This window comes from Triturus cristatus, chromosome 11 (genome assembly GCF_964204655.1).
Source record: "Triturus cristatus chromosome 11, aTriCri1.1, whole genome shotgun sequence".
Classification (NCBI taxonomy): Eukaryota; Metazoa; Chordata; class Amphibia; order Caudata; family Salamandridae; genus Triturus; species Triturus cristatus.
In genome coordinates this window covers 997610710-997630132 of record NC_140594.1, presented here as the reverse complement: position 1 = coordinate 997630132, position 19423 = coordinate 997610710, and the positions used below count along the sequence as shown (strand labels likewise).

Below are 19423 nucleotides of genomic sequence, written 5' to 3'. Positions count from 1 at the left end.
CCAAATGGAAATCTTATTTTGGATTTCCTCAATAATTTTTGCCCCAACTCAACCAACCTGCTTAATAAAGTAAATCCAAGGAATTGATTAAGTCAAGCACATGCGAAATCTGTGGGATCACTCGGAGAACACAGTGACATAGGTACAAGTCCACCACTATTTTATTGGTTTACAAGTTTTTTTTTGTTCAGTAGCATAACCCCCTCCCCCATTCAACCGAATTAACAGATTGCACTTTGATTTAAAACACACAATGTATACAAAGTAATGACACATTTTTGCCCATTGTCCGTTTCAGAAACATTTTCAAAAAGACTTATTTGAATTAGGAATATTTATTTAGGGAAAATGATTGAAGTTCAATTTACCAACTTGACAACATTGAAGTTGAGAAATGAGATGCCTTGCAACATAAATGACTGCCCTTACTATATACACCACAAGATTTCTTTGCCGTTCACATTAGAGATGGTATATAGAGAAGTGCCAGAGGTTCATCCTTACTGTATCCTCCTTGCTTCTTTCCTTTGTTCCTTCCTTTTTTCGTTTTCCAATCCCAGCATTCCTTCACCAGCTGTTTATGCCCCCTTCAATAAATTAAAATTTTAAACCTTGCAATAATTCTTTTCTAGTCTTTAGTCATCCCACACAATGCTACTTCAATTTGCTTTTCCCATGACTTTCAACCACACCACAATCAGTTTCCCTTTCTATACATGTTTTACTTACGCACACCCTCTTTTCACTTTTATCCTGACCTATATGGTTAGCTATCCACTTCTCATCTCCCTATTCGGATTTCACTTGTGAAGTTGTGCCAAGTCATAAATGAAGAGAAGGTCACGAGCGAATATACAATGACACCTTACTTCGAATGCTGTTGCTGTTTTTTTTTTTGTTTTTTTTTTAACAGTAATAGAAATGGTTTAGGGAGTAGAAGCAAATATATGCACACTTGCAACAAAACAAATTCTCTGGTGTTTATAGCTATGTTCGCAAACAATATGCTACTTTAAAATGTCGTAAGGTGTGCATTTCATAATTTAAGTAGTACAGACTGAACTTAATCTGCATGTTGCATTTATTAAATACATTAAAATATGCAGTGTAACAAAACATGTTCGGCATATGAAATTCAACACGAATTTAAATGAACAAAAGTTGGCTCACTTCATTTTTTTTTTATACATCTAGTGCACAGGTCACTAGGTCAGCTCCACCAATACCAGCTGTTCGTTTTTATTATTTGACATAGTTCACAGACTTGCATTCTTCTACAGAGTGATGGATTTAAAAAAACAAACCATGAGGTACGAAAGTAGTTCAAAGATTATAGGTCATGCAGATCATGCTGAACAGCAAAAAGGGCGGAAACACTAAAAAAAAAAATACATAGAGAATGTGCAGTACAAAATAAAAAAGTCAAATGCACAGCTTTGCTTCTTTGGTTACAAAGTAGATTGAACATTTTCACAGCTTTTTATTCCCACCCCAAAGTCACTTAAATGCAGAAAAGCAGAGAACCGTGGCAATCTCTCTTCAGCCCTAGAAGCAGAAAGAAATGACCAACATTTTCTTCATCAAAATAGCCCAATCATTTATTTCACAAACTATCTGTACAGATGTACTACATTGCATTCTATACAAATAATACACTAAAACTGTCTTGACTACTGTAAATAAATACCAAGATTTTACCATTAGTGTTGCATTATGCCAGGATACTTTTACTGAGTTATTGCCTACACTTGCCTGCTCAATGCATTCCCATCTATGACGTTTTATACATGGCATTGGTGTCAACGTAACGTTTGTGACATTGTTCATATACAATATGAAAATAGCAGCCCTGTAATAAATAAAACACAAATAAATGAAAGTAAATAAATGCTATACTTTAAGAATGATGGCTCTTTGAAGAAGATTAACATATCTTAACAGCAATGCTGGAAGTAAATCCTGTGGGAAAATATAAACCCTCGGACCACAAATCACAAACGTTCCCCCTTGTGTAGCACATAAAATGCTATTTTTTCTTTCATGGTTGGGTCACCTCATGTGCACCAAAGACAAAAAGGGGCTTCAGTTGTGCAGCATGACAAATCAAAGTGAAAGAAAGCTCTTGTAAAAGGATTGTCTAATACTGAAAAGGCCAACCACAACTGAAGCATGGCTACTTGCTGTCTTATAAAGTGGAGAACACCAGTGGCACACAAGGACGGATTGCTTTCAGTTTCAGCATGGACGCAAGGAAATTTCACGCCGAGGAGACATTCGGTTGCTGTGAAGGTTGTAATATCTGCGATGTTTGTGCAATCACGGTTTTCTGCTGTGAAATAGTACTGAGATTGGCTGGTTGGGCCGATAACTGGGCCAGATGATCATTGTTCGTAAGAGATTTTAACAGTGCATTTTCCCGTTCAAGTGTAGAGTTTCTCTCAATCAATTCCTTTATTTGTTCCTTAAGGACTTCCACTTCTTCTCTGACTGCATACATTAAATGGCTTTTAACCAAATCCTATAGACAACAAAATAAGAATTTTAAAAAAACAGCATTTGCAGACACTTTTAAAGGATACATTCCTCGAAATAATGCTCTACAAAATATCATTAATTGCTTAAAAAATAATTTGCAATGGTCTACCTGGTTGACAATGTAAATGCTTTGTGCCACTTAGTAGCACTACTTACTGCTTCACTGGCGCATCCCCTAGTGCAATTATTGCTCCAATTTTATTTAATATCTGCATGGAGCAACTTGGAAACTTCAACTAGTCACTTGCATCTCTGTTCACTCAAGCATCACTACATTGTATTTTAGAATTTTTTTTAATGCTGTTCTTAACTGACTGTGGGACTAGGCGCAATCTAACATCATGCTTTCAACATCTAACCGAAGACCAGCAAAAGCTTAATTCCTCCTATTCACGAACAAACATTGCTTACTTCACCACTCCCCTTTGGTATCTCCGACCCCATTCACTTAAATCCCTGTGGATTACACTGCAACCCTGTTCGTTTTCTGAGCAAGTATTAGTAACTTGTTCTAAACTTACTTGCGTATTTTTTTTTTTTAAAGATAATAAATCCATTTCTTACTGCATCACATGTCCATCCCACAAACCACTCTGATTCTCTAAAGGCTGCACAATTCATACCATTTTGCTTCTACTTTATTTAAATTTGGCTGCCACTGTTCTATGTGAGCTAGCTAATGCAACAGCCATGCACAGCTATCTGCGGTGGTAAAAATCAGCAGGACGAAGAACACCCTTTACCTTGAAATCTTAAATTTACCAAATCTAAACAGCCTGCCAAGGTTCTCTAAAACTGGCCTACAATCCAGGCACTATTCCTTCAGTGATTCGGCTATTGCTGGACTTTAACCAGTTTCTAAAATCCTTCGATCAAACCAGGACTTTGTTGGCACTAACCAACAAAACCGACAATCAAAACGTGCAAAAAGGAAATAGACAAACAGCAACTTCAAAATATAATCTGAAAATAGGAAGGTAATGACAGCAAGGCGAGAAAATGGGTACTCCAAGATTATGAAAGTGTCCGGATCAACCATCAGCCTAGAGAATCTTGACATATCCATAAGAATTGGTACAACCGATCTTTGCAGTCATTGGTACCTTCATTAAAAAAAATGAATTACTGGTTTATTTTGGCCAAAAAATGACAATTGTTTCATCTACAAACCCATACTTAATCCGGGTTTTGGACTACCGAAGGATATTATCGGATGCCTGCCTCTGCTGGAGTGATAGAGAATCTAATGTTACAGCAGACTTATGTATCTTTCTACCATCGCTTGCATACAACGATGACTTTGGCATTCTGTTGTAGCTGCTTAGTGTTCACACTGATTTTTGACAACTCCAGGAAGGGTACTGGTGCATGGTTTGGAATGAATGATAAAGTCTATAGGTTAATGGTTAAAATAAGACCAGCCTTTTATATTCAAACAATACTTGATTGGGCCCCCCCTTAGTGATCTGCTCATCAAGCAGAAGTAGCAACATAGGAACAGCTGTAAGTCGGCAGGTAGTGGTAATGTGAGATTTTGAAAACTGCATCCTAAAAGAGGTGATGCCTGCTATACTTCTGTAAACAAAGCTCAAAAGTTCAACAGCTTAGAGAGAATAAACCGGTACATTAGGTGTATTTAACAAAAGGGCCTTATTGGACATGGCAATGAGTGAAGGCCCTTCCGAATAGATCCATTAACTAAAATTCCTCTTCCTGCTGTGTGCTTCAACGGAGATCATCCAAAGTAACTCACTCACGAGAGAGCAGCATATACACTGCAGAACACAACTTGGTACTGGAAGAGGAAGAAAACAAACCACAAAAAAAAAAAACACTGACTAGCAGTTTGTCAGTGCTCAGAAAAGAGGGTACCCATACATGCGAACATTTTATAAGAGGAAAGTGGAAGATTTGAGAGAAACAAGATTTCTGGAGAATGTACTGACTCACAGGGGGAAAATACCTTAGAGTGTGCAAGTAGGAACTTCACTTTATCACAACAACATTTTCTAGCATAGTCCACAAGAGGGGTGTGGGGGAGTTCTCACAATCGGAAAATGCTAGCTATTCAGTGGAATAATGGGCAATAGTTAATTAACTATCTGCTTAATTTACAAAGTATATATATTTGTTTTATAATCGTCTCAATAGAGACTGCCGACAATGTATGAGTTGCACCTAAGAAATGCAAATTCACCTAGAATTCATTTAAAACATTTGAAGATGGGTGAAAGTTACCATCCAACCAAGGGGAGAAGGTTTTAGACTTGTACAATAAATAACAATGGAGATGAAAATCTATAGTTAAGTCTTATAATACATTGAGGCCATTAACATTTCCTGTATAATGAGACCGCTTGATTTACTTACCATTGCCTGTTCTATTTTATTGTCAATGGCTACGACACTTGCATTGGATGTGCTGTGGAAAAAAGAAAACAATTACAAACGTATCCCAAGTACTGCAAAGCAATCTTGGAACATTTCAGTTTCCCAGGCGGAGCTGTATTGGATAGATGTTCAAATGTAAGTTACACAAGACTTGCAGGATGCTCTGTTGACAGTAAAACTATGCAGTTGGAACAGTAATCCAATTCATAAAATATATTGAAAAGAAAGTGAAACTTTAACAAGATTCGTCCCGGCATGCATTTAAAACCATATAACCCCTTGTCATCGAGGTATAGTTTAACTGATCGAATATAGTATGTCCTTTTGCAGGACCCGAGGTCGCCGACATTGGGAAACTGATTTCAGACGTCCGTACAGGGCGCGATTTGGGGGAAGCGCCTTTCACCTCTTCTTTTTTTTTGCAGCAGTGCGGTCACTCGACTCAGTCTCCCAACGCCAAGCGGAGAAGAACAGATTGAATGTTATTTCAAAAGGACTAGCAGAAAAAACACAGCCATCCTTATCGCAGATACTCGCAAGAATAAAATGCAGAACACATACCAAGGTTATCTTCGGCATAAAAATGATACCGTTTGCGGGGCAATCGCTGTTCAGTCGGTTGTTTCCTAGCCACTAGGCAGCAAAAACAATCAACAGATCTTAAAACTGTCGCTGGTTTCAGCAAAATAACCAAATCAAGGTGCAAACTCTAATTGTTCCTGGACTACTGGAGCTATACTGGAACGCTAAAAGATTGCAAATCTAACCGAGTAATTTAAGCAGTCATTACTCTGCGCAAGTAAGATTCGAATATAGCAATTGGCTCCCCTTCCCCTCCAATCGCGCCCCCCACCCCGCGAAAGTATGAAAATGGGTACTAGCCATTTCCAACCACCTTTGCACACTTGGCTTTTCAGTGTTTGTTCCATATACACCTGAATACCGCTCTCGTACAAGATAACCTGTGCACGTAGTACTCCAACTCATGACAGCACTGCAGGCACATGGATACTAGAGTGCTAACAGCAAACCCAGCAGTGATTCCGCCATTGAACTAAAAGTATGCTAAAAAGTTTTGCAAAAGGCTTGTAGAAAATTAAGTCATCTTTAACGTGTGAAACCCAAAAGATTTTTAAACCACCTGAACTGGGGAGTTTGTTAATTCCAATTATAACAGGGGTACTAACAGCTGCAATACATTTAATACACTAGTGCATTCTATTATCAAACTGTAACCAGAAAGAATCTACAAACGGGGGAAAAGGCAGAAAAAGGAAACCAACTCCGTTTTTGCAGCCCTAAAGACACTAATAGGCATGTGAGCCCCTGATCACAAGGTTTGAGCATTTCCTGCAAGGAAGTCGAGTGCTTCAACTAAATGTACAAATTAAAAGGAAATTAATGCAGCATCCATATTCCTCGCCCACTGCGGATTGCCCCTTGTATAATGTCACTGCTTTTATAAAGTGCTAATGAGAATTAGTACCAATTCTCCCGAAAGTCAAAGGCATTAAGTTGTGACAAAAAGGCTAGACCATACGGTTTTCCCTCCTTGAATTCATTTATATTGCAGTCTCCGCAATATGTGGCCACATAACAAAACCTTGAAACAAAAAAATTTAAAACCCACAATCCATTCCCTTCAACATAACCAGTTCAAGCAACCAAGGCAGAACAGGTGTAGACACGCACTCTACAACGGAACAGAAGTCAATCAGGTCATATCAAAAAAGTTATTTTCCAAACTGAGCTAGAGCTTTTCATGTGCATATACTTTACTGAGCAGGTCAGTCAGAAGTCAATATTTGGCAATACGAAGGGCACTGCCAAATTATTTTTCAATTTCCCTCCAAAAATAAAATAAACTTTCACATATACCACCTATTTCATATCAATTCTAACCATAAAAAAAACTTTCTGGGCGCTTCTTTGAAATGGACAATCATGGAACCTCATTTTATTGCATTTACATGGTAACTGAAATAGAGCTACCGGTGGTTACTCTTTTTCTGAACAAACATGGAAAAATGAACAGCTGGAATACTATCAAGTCTCCTTAAGAGTGCTTCATCATAATGTGTACTTCTAGTGTTCAAGCATTGCAACTAACCAGGTATGCTATTCATGGTAAAATAGTGCTCATCTAACCAATGTGGAAGGATACGACTGAGAAGGCCACGATGGGGACCTATGATCTTCAGATAGGACAAGGTGCGTGCATATGATGCATTAATCTACTATAGCATTCTAACAGTGACACTGAAACACCAAGATTAATGTCTGGCCATTGTAAATATAGCTCCACAGTGTGTGCGGCATGCATTTCTACTGCCTAAGTGTTGCTTCATTTGGAATACAACACTTGTGCACCAACCTAGGTGGCATGCTTCATCATGTGGTTGATACGCATCCGTATCAAATTTTTGGTGGAGCGGGAGGGCTTCAAGAAAGAAGGAGCTCTTGGCTTAAGTCTATTGTGGTACACTTCGGTTTAGCAGTGTAGGGGGTGAGAGGTTGGCATGGAGGGCAAAGAGCTAGCATGCCCTTCGCCACCTGCTGAATAAAAGACAGTCAGGAAATGCTGCACGGTGTGCTAGACTTAGCCAATCAATGGTGCTATGCAAGAGCACATCCGAGCACCAGTGGGATCTTAAGGACACAAGTGCACACACCCGAGTTACAAAGTTACTCAATAAGAAACAAAAAGTTTTAAAAGCTTCCCAAAACATTCATTCTATAAATGCTTCAAATATAAAAGAGTGTTTACAAAGTGCAAATCAAGGTGTTCCAAATCGCTTGCTTCTGCAAGCTAGTATTTAACAAACATTCGGAGTGGCAAAAATGAAAATGAACAAACATAGCTCAATTATTGCAAGTCAGTCAAAATGCACAATGACAGAAAACCTCAACCAGAACCGAAAAAGTTGAGCAGGCCTAGTACCAACAGGAAAGATTAAATACCGTTTCAACATATTTCTATGAAATAACGAAAAGCATAATGTAAAGCCGTGGTACAATGATCTTCAATCAGGGCTGCTCAAAGTTACAAACCGCATCCTCCGCACCTTACAGGGTGGTTTATTTTAAAATGTAAAATATACAACGCCATCAGGTCAATTAGTGCACTGCACCTGAAACATTGACACTTTTGCTACTTAAATAAACTATAAATGCAACAAATGATACAAGCACACATGGATACAGTGGGGAATAAAGTCATACTACACGGGTGAGATACTAATGATTAACGTAAAGTACAAACGCTGCAGTTTACTTGTACGGTCGGTATGGACTTGCCCAGGAAAAATCGGTGCTGAACATCCCTGGTAAAAAGACCGCTTGCACGCCATTTCAGATTACATCGAAAACACTACCTGGACTGCGGCAGGGAACAATCACACGGAAAGGTACCAGAAGCGTGGCAGAGGTTTCACTTCCCAACAAAGCTTTAAAACGTCACGTTGAGATGCAAACAGACAAAGTAGGCGCAGGCCGATTTAAACCGCTGTATAGTCCGTGAACTTTACAAACGGGAGCGGGAGGGTAAACATGATCAAATTTCGTTCTACAAGATAACGCACCTAGGCCCCTTTGTCCAAGATAAAAATCAAACCCAAGGCCGCGTTAAATAGGTAAGGATTCTTAACTTAATAGAATTACCGGGAAGCAGATTACGAAATACTAACACTACACAGGTCCTCGGTGCACGTCACACTGATTAAGTTAACGCATACAATTCCTTTATGCCACAAAGTCTTCTCATGCACGAATCGGTCGGTACTGAACAGGGCATGCCCAGGATAAGCCTATGTTTGAGTGAGCGACTGCACTTTTATGAAGCACATGAGTGATTGCACTTTGATAAAAGCACACAGTGCACTGAGGCCTCGTGAATAATACTGCTTGTCCACTTTGTTGACATTGCCGAGATGTGGCTGGAAGACTATTGCGTACTTCTCAGAGGGCAGAGTAGGGTCATGTTGGGACGGAGTTGTCCTTCGTATGGCATTCTGCGTGTCTGGTATACTGAGCACTGATTTTTGGCCCTGGCATTACTAAACTAACATTTTGCACAGCAGCCCACATCAACCCACTGACATCAGTATGGTCCTGGACCTGTTGGGGCACACCACCAAGCACGGCCTTATCGACAGTGGACTGTCGGTCATAGGTTTCGCACACAGAGCAGTGGTGGCAGAGTACTGTGTTTTGTGAATACATAGTTTAGATCAAACTTCATCTGTATCCGAGTGGAAGCCTGTTGGCTTCCAGTCAAGTAAAGTTTTACTTCTATGTGCTTAGTTAACCAAATCATTGTGCTACATCCCTTGTTTACGCTGTGCATGTATGCAGCCTATATGTCACATGAGTGGATCAGAGCAAAGGAGGCCTGTTTTATCCATTTTGACACCCATGGCCTGGCACTTTGCACAAGGTGGAGGGGAAGCTTACTTTCCAAGACTGCTGAAGTTATTGCTCACTTTCCTGAAGCTCGAGGGAGTAAAACGCAACACTGAAGTGAAGTAAGAGGAGACAAGGCTCCCTTAGAAATTCAATGAAGTCTTCTGCTGATCGAAAAGGGGCTGATTGGTCTTCCTGAACTTTCATGTGATGAATGGTAGCGGTGACAGGTGGGACTGCAGACACTATTGTACAAGCTGAAGGGGACCCTTTAGGTAGGTAACCTTTTGTCTTTTCTTAATCACACTTTGTTGGTTGAGGACGGCCAGGTTCAGAAAGCTCACACTTTGTGGCTGTTAAGGATCCTCCACGTGGGGGACAAGTCTAATGTTAGAAGCATCACTATATACAAAGGCGGTGTCAGTATCCAAATGGACTTGTGCCTAGCCATATCACATAGATTAGATTGCACATAGCTGTGTGGTCCAGAAAGTGAAAGTCCTGTGTGTAGAGGCACCACACAAAGGATATTTATGCGCCGCACCGCAGGAAGGGTATCTGTGGGTGACTGAAAGAACTGAATGGAGGAGAACCGGTTTGTGCAGAACCCACCTGTACCACTCTGTGATCAAGCCTTCTTTGACAGTCGCTGCCCCCGACTGCTGAACTGGGGTGGCGAAGTGAACTAAAGAACGATGATGGCTACAACCCAGATCTGTGACTGGGGGAGAGGGCCTGAAAAGTTTCAGTGCTCCGTACATCATCTCCTTGCATTTGTTTTGCTCGACTGACTCCAGCAACCAACTGCGACATGCAGAGGCAGGACTGATGAAGCCTTATGTGCGAGTCAGACACCTGCAGGCAGTAATGAGACCCCAAACAGCTGCTGGCGAGGTGGTCTGACAGGTAAACACAATTAAGGTTCATACCATCATACATCACAAGTTGTATTAAGACAGCCAGCATAAAAAAACATTCCGTAGCCAGGGGTCTCCATTTAGTAGCTTCTGCAGCTGCCTCCGAGAAGCTGGCCTGTGTGCAAACCAGCTAATTAAATTAGCAAACTTTAGCTTGGTTGAATTAATACAAATAAGAACATACAAAATCACACAACACTAACATTAGTAGCTCTCAATACGTTTTATTGAACAGTTCTGAACTTCTCAGTTCAGAAAAGGTTGAAGACCCCCCGAGCGTAGACATTGTCCAAAGTCTGAAACCTGGATAATCAACCGCCAGTTACATACAGAAGCAAGTTTGTCAGCTTGAAAAGTAGAGGCTATAATCACAAGCTTAGACATAGTGAGGCTATCACAAATAAGGCTCATGTGAAAGTGAACCTTTTTAACTCTGCTACTGGCAAAAAGACAATTTGAAACAGTGTAAACAGCCAAGAAAATCAAATCATGTGCAAGTAGATATCAAAGGAGAGTTTAGGTGGTAGAAAACAAATGGAGGGAAGAGGTACAAAGCAGAATGGTTTTGGAGCTAGTGGTGTACAGACCGGTCATAGGCTTGCAATGTATTTCGGTTTCAAGTAATTTCTGAAGGAGCAAGGATTCTAATCAGTAGTGTGGATTCAGGGACACACGCTCATGGTATTGTATCGAAGGGCACTGTCAATAGAACCAACGCACCGATACATAATTGAACTGCTTACTTCTTTTCCTCTAGAATGGAAACCATGCTCTGGCCTATACCACGATTCCCCTAGGTTTTTCCAACACATTAACCCATCACTTCCTCTGCAATGCATCCGTAACCATAACCCATTCAGACGTATGCATAGCAGTCTGTTCTTAGCCAAGAGAACAAGACTATAATGGAACAAACTGGAGGGCAAAGCATACACGTTTTAAAAGATCTAGTTTTGCAGCAGGGGTGTTTTAATTTAGTAATATTCTGTTTGAAAGACTAAATCAGTGGTGCAAAGGAGGATTAAAGGGGGGGGGGGGCGGCATCCAGTGTGTTTAATGCCTGTGAACAGGGACAAGTCCTAGTGAAAAGGGCACCTGAGGTTCTTTAGATGGGATACCAGTTTCAGGAAACGCAATGACAAACATCAAGAAAGAAGAGCACGAGTTGCCATACAGAGCTGAGATTGTATGTAAAAAGGACTAAAGGACTAAAGGAGCTGAAATGTAGAGGAATTAGCTACAATGTAATATTGGCATTCAAGGATGAATGCAAAAATAACTCAGACCTATCTAATTGCCATAACAGAAGCAACGAACCAAGGCACTAACACTCTGGAAATTGTGCACTGTATTATGAATGGGATGGAACTTCAATTCAGTGTTGTGAACACAGACAAGCATGGCTAGCAACACACCGCTAGTATACACACTGCTAGTATGGCATACATCTCATTATACACCACATATATGTAATGCAGAGTAGGTACCCTTCCAGGAGAGGGAAACTTATTGAAAGGCTAACAAGACTTAATGATGTTTGATAATAACTTCTCCTCCGTAATAAAGGATTACCTGAGGCCATCCTTAGGCTGCTGCACAAACCTGACAACAAATTACCGGAAGCCTAAAGGCACTGCCATAGCTCCCCTGAAGCAGCTGGACACCCTAGGTGGCCCATATGAGATCAGATTAAGGGGACAGAGCTCCCACCCCAAAATAGATGGTATTGTGTGGCATACTTGCAAAGGTGAACAAAAGCATGCTTCAAGCATGCGCTTTGTCTAGACAGAACTAGAGGGCATTCTGTCGGCCAAATAGCTAGGCTAGACCTAGCCTTCAGAGAACAGCACATTCTAGGTACAGTAAGAGGTCTCAGAATAGAAGAGGGAATTTAGCTTCAAGCAATTTTACTTTAGTGAAAGGCAGACCTGTTTCTTGATCAGAACAGCTAAAAATCTTCAGAATTCCTGGTCAAGAACTTCAGGAAAGTGATTGACTAAGGATTTTCGTGGCATGACTAAAAATATTGAGATATCTTTTCTTGAACGATAAATCTTTAACGACCCAATATCTTCTTGATTTAAACTAAAGGTTTACTAGCAAATTCCTGAATCCACTAAGACTATATACAGTCTTAGAAGGACAACAGATCTTTCAGCTGAGCTGAACTCTAATTTATGTCAAGAGGCACAACTTCTAGCTCTTTCAATTTCTACTTTTTCCTTTTTTCAGGAGGATGCAATTCAACAACCACAATGGAAGAGATTAGAGGACTTTGGTTTTCGTGCTAACAGAATAACAGGGTTAAAGCATAGTCCCAGAGTTACAAAAATCAGTAGCTTTTCTTTACTTTGACATATGGCTCCTACCCAATCTCAGAACTAGTACGGGAATGTCAAAGTTTCAACATCCACAGCGGAAAAGAACACTAGAGCTTGAAACCCACCAGGATCTTTTAGATCACACTGTCTGCAGCACTGAAGTGGTCTGTAAAAAAAAAAAAAAGAGGGGACAATAGACATGGTGGCTGCAACTCGAAGGGAGGAATAGGGAACCCAGCCAAGGGTGGGCACAATTTTGAAGGATGTTAAACCATATTAATATACTCAGCAAGAGACAGAAGTGATCCGGACATGGACACATGCACAATAAAGGATGAGAACTATCCAGACCTAACCCAACAAGCCATACTCCTCATACATTACGCAGAGTAAACTCATTATACATTAAAAACAAAGATTGAAAAGAGTATTTAGGTACCACTAAAGGCAAAGTCAAGCTAGCCATGGAAATGTAGCTGTTTAATCCGGTCATCTTGCAGATAGACGTCCACTTGCAAAAAGGAGCATGTAGCCATCAAACAGACCTCAAATAGAACCTTTGTGGAAATGAAAACCACTGGTAAAAGTGATGTGTCACAAGACATGCATGTCACATTTGTATGAATCAGATCAGCAATCGAGGATCTGATTAAGCCAGGCGGCAAGCAATGACAGACCACATCCGAGAACTGAACCAGGAAGAGTTTGTTCACCAAAATAGTAGTTCTAGGATAGGTAAATTGAGGTTTTTGTCTATGTCTCTCTGATGCAAGAGAAGTAGGAATGGAAACAGGACCTCCGAGGAACTGGGTATATGTAAACTTCTGTAGCATGCTACCTTTAACATTATCATGCATCTTGTTAGTCTTGGCCAAAGAAGGACAGAAGGCTAGAGATCAGGTGCTTGCGATATAGAAAGTCCTTATAAGGTGCTTAAATGGATTTTAACAAGACCATGGTCAGCCGAAAAGAAGAAACTGTGAGGAGAAACAGCTACCAGAATGAAGAGTTTGCAGATATGACCCCCTATTTTATATTCTTATGGTCGTTTTATGGTCCTGCAGCTAAAGGGGCAAAACTCCCATCAATAGATAATAGAGAAAGCTAGGACTGGAGCGTCATGGTTTGCATTAGGTTGATGTAAATAATACTATTAGTGTCATGTCAATTAGACATTCGAGAAAAGAGAACAGTGGAACTCTGATTCACAAATCATTGGTTAGAAGTCACTACCAGACAGACAACATGGAACCTATGGTAATTGTGTGGGGTCGACAAATTAAATAACGTTTCACTCTTCAATTTCACCATTTTTAAAACGTTTTAAGGCACTAATCCCTTTAAGTTATTCAGATGGGATGCAGGCATGTTGTCATATAGGAGACAACCTTCCTTCACAAGAAGTCTCTGGGTATATACTAAACAGGAGAGCAACTAATTGCTTGAATACATTTATTAGCATGTACCAACTAGCACTCATCAGAATGAACTGCAGTATAGAAGATTCCACACAAATTACGAATTCCTTAATCATATTCAGCCAAGGTAAGGCATTTTTCCTGAAGTGGAAATTCCTAAGCTCAAAAGCGCACAACTCCTGTAAAACGGAGCATGTTTGAATGGTCACCGGAAACCTACAGCTTCTTAGTATTTCAAAATAATGTTAAAAGATACAAGGTAAAAACAATTGATTCTTGAAGAAGACAAATCTATGCCAGAGGAACTGCCCCTCTAAAATAGGTCCGGATGTAATTTATATTTTACTACACCAGAAAAATTTTATGTGGTGGAAAATTACTGAAATCAAGCCAAGTTAAGTAATTAAAAGTAATCCATGGGAAAATTCTATCAGGAAAGCATGGGAATACCGCAAACGGCCAGAACAAGAGCATCGGTTGCTTAAGCCACGTGACTGTTTGCAACATTTTACCACAAAATACATACATGCTTCAAAAATTGACAAAAGGGAGCATTTTGTGCCAGAATAGTGCAAGATGACTGATTTCCATTGATGCAATTTGCCAACTTTCTCATAATCTATCAAACGCAATAGTGTGAATGCCGCACACTCCTACTCTAAATTAAGCAATCCTAAAGGCATCTTTAGATACAATTTATGAAAATGTCCCAAATCAGTCTACTAACATCTCTTCCCACTCCAACACGGATAGGAAGTGCCTGCTTTCTTTAGCACAAGCTATATCCTTTTAGAAATGTGTATCGGTCTCAAGTATAGTCTGTCAGAAATGGTCTACCAATGTAGATCCTCTCAAACCATTCAGAGACAGTGGGATACATTTCTAGTTTCAAAGCGATCCTAAAAATGTTGCTAAATAGGAAATCTATGGAGAATGTAATTTATTATACAACACTATGTACCAGAAAGTTTTCAGTAACATTTCCAAAGAACAGCAAGGATGAGGGTGTCTTCTATTTCCTGGGGATGCTTCAAATACCTGAACAAAAGACAAATAGTTTTACGTATTTCATTAGGCCAGGGGTCCGAACCTTTTCTATAGTAAGAGCTAAAATCATCTAGAGATATTAATGGTGCAATAGTGACCACACCAGGTGAGATTGTATTTGTGGCCACAACAGAAGTGACCACCTCAGTTTATCAGTCACAGTAGTAATGTAGGAGAGGCTTCGTCAATGAGGAATGCCTCTATAATAGCCACAACAGCAATGCCCTTGTCACCAAGACAATTGTATTAATGGCAAAACTCCCAATGCTGCATATTTTTCACTAAAATATGAGCTTTAAATATATTTTGCAAATTTAACCATTTAGCTCCAAGCATCCGTTTGAGTTCTGAAAAAACATTTTCGTTTCCAATACACGCTTTCCAGTATGTGATTATATATATATATATATATTTAAATTCAATCAAAGGCTTATCATTTAGTAGGCAGGTGTGCACACAGGAGAGCTACTTCTAGGTAGCTGGAGAGCAACCAGTAGCTCACAGCTACTCGTTGGAGAAGCTTGCATTAGGCATTTGCGGCCAAGAGCAGATATTAACAGTTTCGAAGCACAACTCACAAGAATGGGTACCAAAAAGCTACTGCACCTATGCAGAACCAAAACATGCTCTCGATTTAAAACGTTTTAATTAAACAATATTTCAACAAAAGCAATGTACACATTTCCCCCCTTTGCCAACAGTAAGAAGGTGGTATTATAACTAAATGAGCTATCCAAGTTAATGATTGTAAACAGTGGATGTAAAAATACTGAGTACACTTGCCATGTGAAACTGCTAACACACAACCATAATACACAAATTACAATAGTAATGAAGGTAACATGTTTTCTTGCAAAATTATTGGGGCTCCAGCAGAACAAGGATTAACTCAGAGCGTCAAATCTGTCTCCAGTTCCAATTCATCCTCAGGTGAACAAAGGAGATGGGAACTAGCACCAAATTAGGATTTACCTTTAGGGTCTGGATACTGGTTATAAAGAGATTCCAAATAAAGAAGCAGATTTTGGCTAAACCTAAGTGAATTAATATTTATGGATTATAGCAACTGTCATCCTTATTGTCCTCAAAAACCTAGGCTCTCATGTCAAAGTGACAGTTGACAAAACCTTTTAACAGCAAGAGTAGAGTAACTGCTCTCCGCAAAACACCAATGTACTCTATTGCTGGCAAGTCAAAAATCATTACTTCCACATTGTAAATCTGTTGGATGGTGCAAAAGGATGAAGTCACAAAAACAAGATTACAGCCCCATTGCACCTTATTAAACTTTGTTTGATAACAAAGCTTAAAGTCAGAAGCTGGCAGAGTTCTCAAACCTGCAGTAAAAATTGGATACCACATCTGAACATCTGTGCGCTCAGGTGTATTCATAAGGTGGATAGATTACACTTTAAATACAGTTAGATATTGGCAACTCTGGCCTCTTGTTCAGTACCTAGTTTGTGTGAAGGGTCACTAAACATTTCCCAATCAGTTCAACAAATTCGACATACATGACACTAGACCTATGATGTTTCCTCCCTAAGAAGCCGGAATCCCGGACAATGGACCACAGGTAGGTGGTCTCCAACAAATATTAATCAACCACAAAATATGATCTTTTATCTGTATTATATTTTAGCAACCCTCTGGATTACAGAATGTGACTAATATGTTTAAAATAAACACATTTCCTTTCAGTGTGGACTTAACCGTGGCTCAACACGGAGTTGACAGATACTACACATGCAGAACATAGCAAAAAAGTGCACGTTGCATTTTTTCACAAAAATCAGACGCAATGGCGAATTGTAAATACGACCAAAAGTAGCACAAGGTACTTACTGAAATAAAAAAATAAAGAGTAATTGTACAGAGTATGTATACCACACTATATAACAAAAGCAAAAAAAAAAAAATCTTACGCCACATGGAACGATGGGTGAACACACAAAAGGAGCGGTCTGAATTTTGTAAGACAAACATGTAATCGAAGTGATGCGTGAAAAAACTTAAATGTTAAAAAACAAACCAATGCAGAGTCACCATAAAAGAACAAATACACGTATAACAGATATACTGACTGAGAAGAAAATTTGACCAGTTAACCAAGGTGCATGTATTAAACAAAGGGATTCACCCTTATGGGAAAGTATAGAAGTGTTCCTCCAGACGTGTGTCTCCTACAATGGTGGAAAGAAGCACACAGCTTTGTTTAAATACCCTTCACCCACCAAAAGGACCCTTGGTGGCATGCTTCATCGGGGTCTTCCAGCCCTGCTGCGGGGCGGAGCGTGCTGCGACCTACGACTACGTGGGAGCACTGGTTATGAAAAACTATACTATGTGTGGTGTAGGAGTGTGAGCGGAAGGGTCAGAAGTGAGTGAATGGTGAAAAATCTAAAAAAAAAAACCTGGCTCAGGGTAAAAAAAATACATTTTAATGTTCCTTTGTGTTGGCATCTTTAAAAGTGGGGAATGAGATGGAGATACCATGCTTTAATGAGCAGTATCTCCTGGGTCAACATGTTTCGAAGCCCTCCCCTGGTTTCTCATCAGGACCTAGAAGACATCCCTTCTACACAAATCAAAAACAACTGTGTATTTACATATAATCCTAACTAAGGTGCACATAAATTCTCCATGTCCAGTATACTATACCCCAGTAGGTATATTGCTGAATGGGTTTCTTATATCTCCCAGATAATGCCCCATGAGCCTTCAAAACGGGAGGGAATGGGGTACCTATAGTCACACAAATATCAAGGTTACCTCCTCACCAGGACACTGCCTCGTGGGTTTCACGGAGCCGCGCGGGGGGGGGGGGTTTAGTGTCCTTTTGAGGAGGTAACCTTGTTATTTGTGTGACTATAGGTACTCCTTCCCTCCCGTATTGAAGGCTCATGGGGCATTATCTGGGCGATATAAGAAACCAATTCAGCAATATACCTACTGGGGTATAGTATACTGGGCATGTAGAATTCTTGTGCACCTCTTAGTTAGGATTATATGTAAATACACAGTTTTTGATTTGAGTGTAGAAGGGATATCTTTTAGGTCCTGATGAGAAACCAGGGGAGGGCTTCGACACAGGAGACACTGCTCATTAAAGCATAGTATCTCCATCTCATTCACCACTTATAACGATACCAACTGAAAGGAAAATTAAAATTTATTTTTTCCACTGAGCCAGGTATTTTTAAATTTGTCACCATTCACTCACTTCTGACCCTTCCACTCACACACCTACACCACACATTGTTTTTCATAACCAGTGCTCCCATGTAGTCGTAGGTCGCAGCACGCCGCGTCCCTAGCGAGATGGGAAGACCCCAATGATTAAGCAGGACACCAAGGGTCTTTTTGGTGGGTGAGGGGTATTAAAACAAAGCTGTGCGCTTTCCACCATTGTAAGAGACAGTCTGGAGGAACACTTCTATACTTTCCCATAAGGGTCCATCCCTTTGTTACTTGACAATATAACTCAAGGAGGACGTATCCACCTCTTATGCTCTTTTGAGCATTACCGCTTCACTCCCTTCTTGTGTTACTTTGGCATCTATTAAACAGACTGCAAATAACTTTAACCCCTTGCATGCAGCAGACATCCAAAAGATGGGTTTTAGGACCAGACTGCCTTTTTGTAGAGGTAAATACCGTTTCTTATGTAATGTAACACTTTCAACATCTGAAATATGCAAGCAGAAGGTGATCTTTAATGAATAAAGGACAAGACTTATCTAAGGCTTACAACAGGCAATGGTACACCATGGATGAGTTGAGAACAGGCGTGAACTGGCATTGAGAGAATTTCTGGGATGAGAAGCAAGAGATTGCTAATATACAAGCTTCCAAGTTGGGACAAGTCAAATACCGGACGCTGTCTTTAAAGTAAAGTAGGGCATATTGTAACAAGCATTTGCAATGCAATAGGTCTCAAATTTGCTTGAGTTTAAGCTATTGGCATTGTAAATGACAATGCATTTTATGTGTTGTTTTTTAAAACCTAAATAAAAGGCATTGTCATTTACAATGCCTTTTATTTAGGTTTTAAAAAACAACACATAAAATGCATTGTCATTTACAATGCCAATCAATAGCTTAATCTCTCGCAAATGCGAGACTTATTGCCTTTCAAATGCATTTAAAAGCACCCCATGCTGCGCTTTCACTTTAATTGTTGCCAAGCCCTTTTCTTTAGATGCGGCTCCTCTAAAGAAAGGTGCACAGCTGCTATTAAAGTGAAAGCACCGAATGGTGTGTTTTTACAAAAAAAAATAAAAAAAGGCATTTGTCTGTCAACTTGGCCCGATTGTTAATAAAAAGGTAAAAGTGGGTGCCATGCAGAAACTGTAGCGCAGTGCCCGGAGGCACAACGGGCACCCATGAAGGA

The 19423-nt window shown here is 40.0% G+C and overlaps 1 protein-coding gene across 3 annotated transcripts in view; it reads right to left on the bottom strand.

Annotated features, from left to right (window-relative positions):
• Positions 1 to 319: 319 nt before the first annotated feature.
• Positions 320 to 19423, bottom strand: part of TSC22D2 (TSC22 domain family member 2) — a 160140-nt gene continuing 141036 nt past the window's right edge. For 2 of the 3 annotated variants that reach the window (XR_014970810.1, XR_014970811.1), the window contains 2 exons: positions 4906 to 4957; positions 1064 to 2518 (listed from right to left, as the gene is read on the bottom strand). Coding sequence is in view for 1 of the 3 variants with exons in the window: in XM_085635106.1 (XP_085491232.1) it covers positions 2258 to 2518; positions 4906 to 4957 (313 nt within the window). In the remaining 2 variants the exon portion in view is untranslated. Of the gene's footprint in view, positions 2519 to 4905; positions 4958 to 19423 lie in introns of all 3 variants that reach the window. The other variant, XM_085635106.1, reaches the window with a different exon arrangement.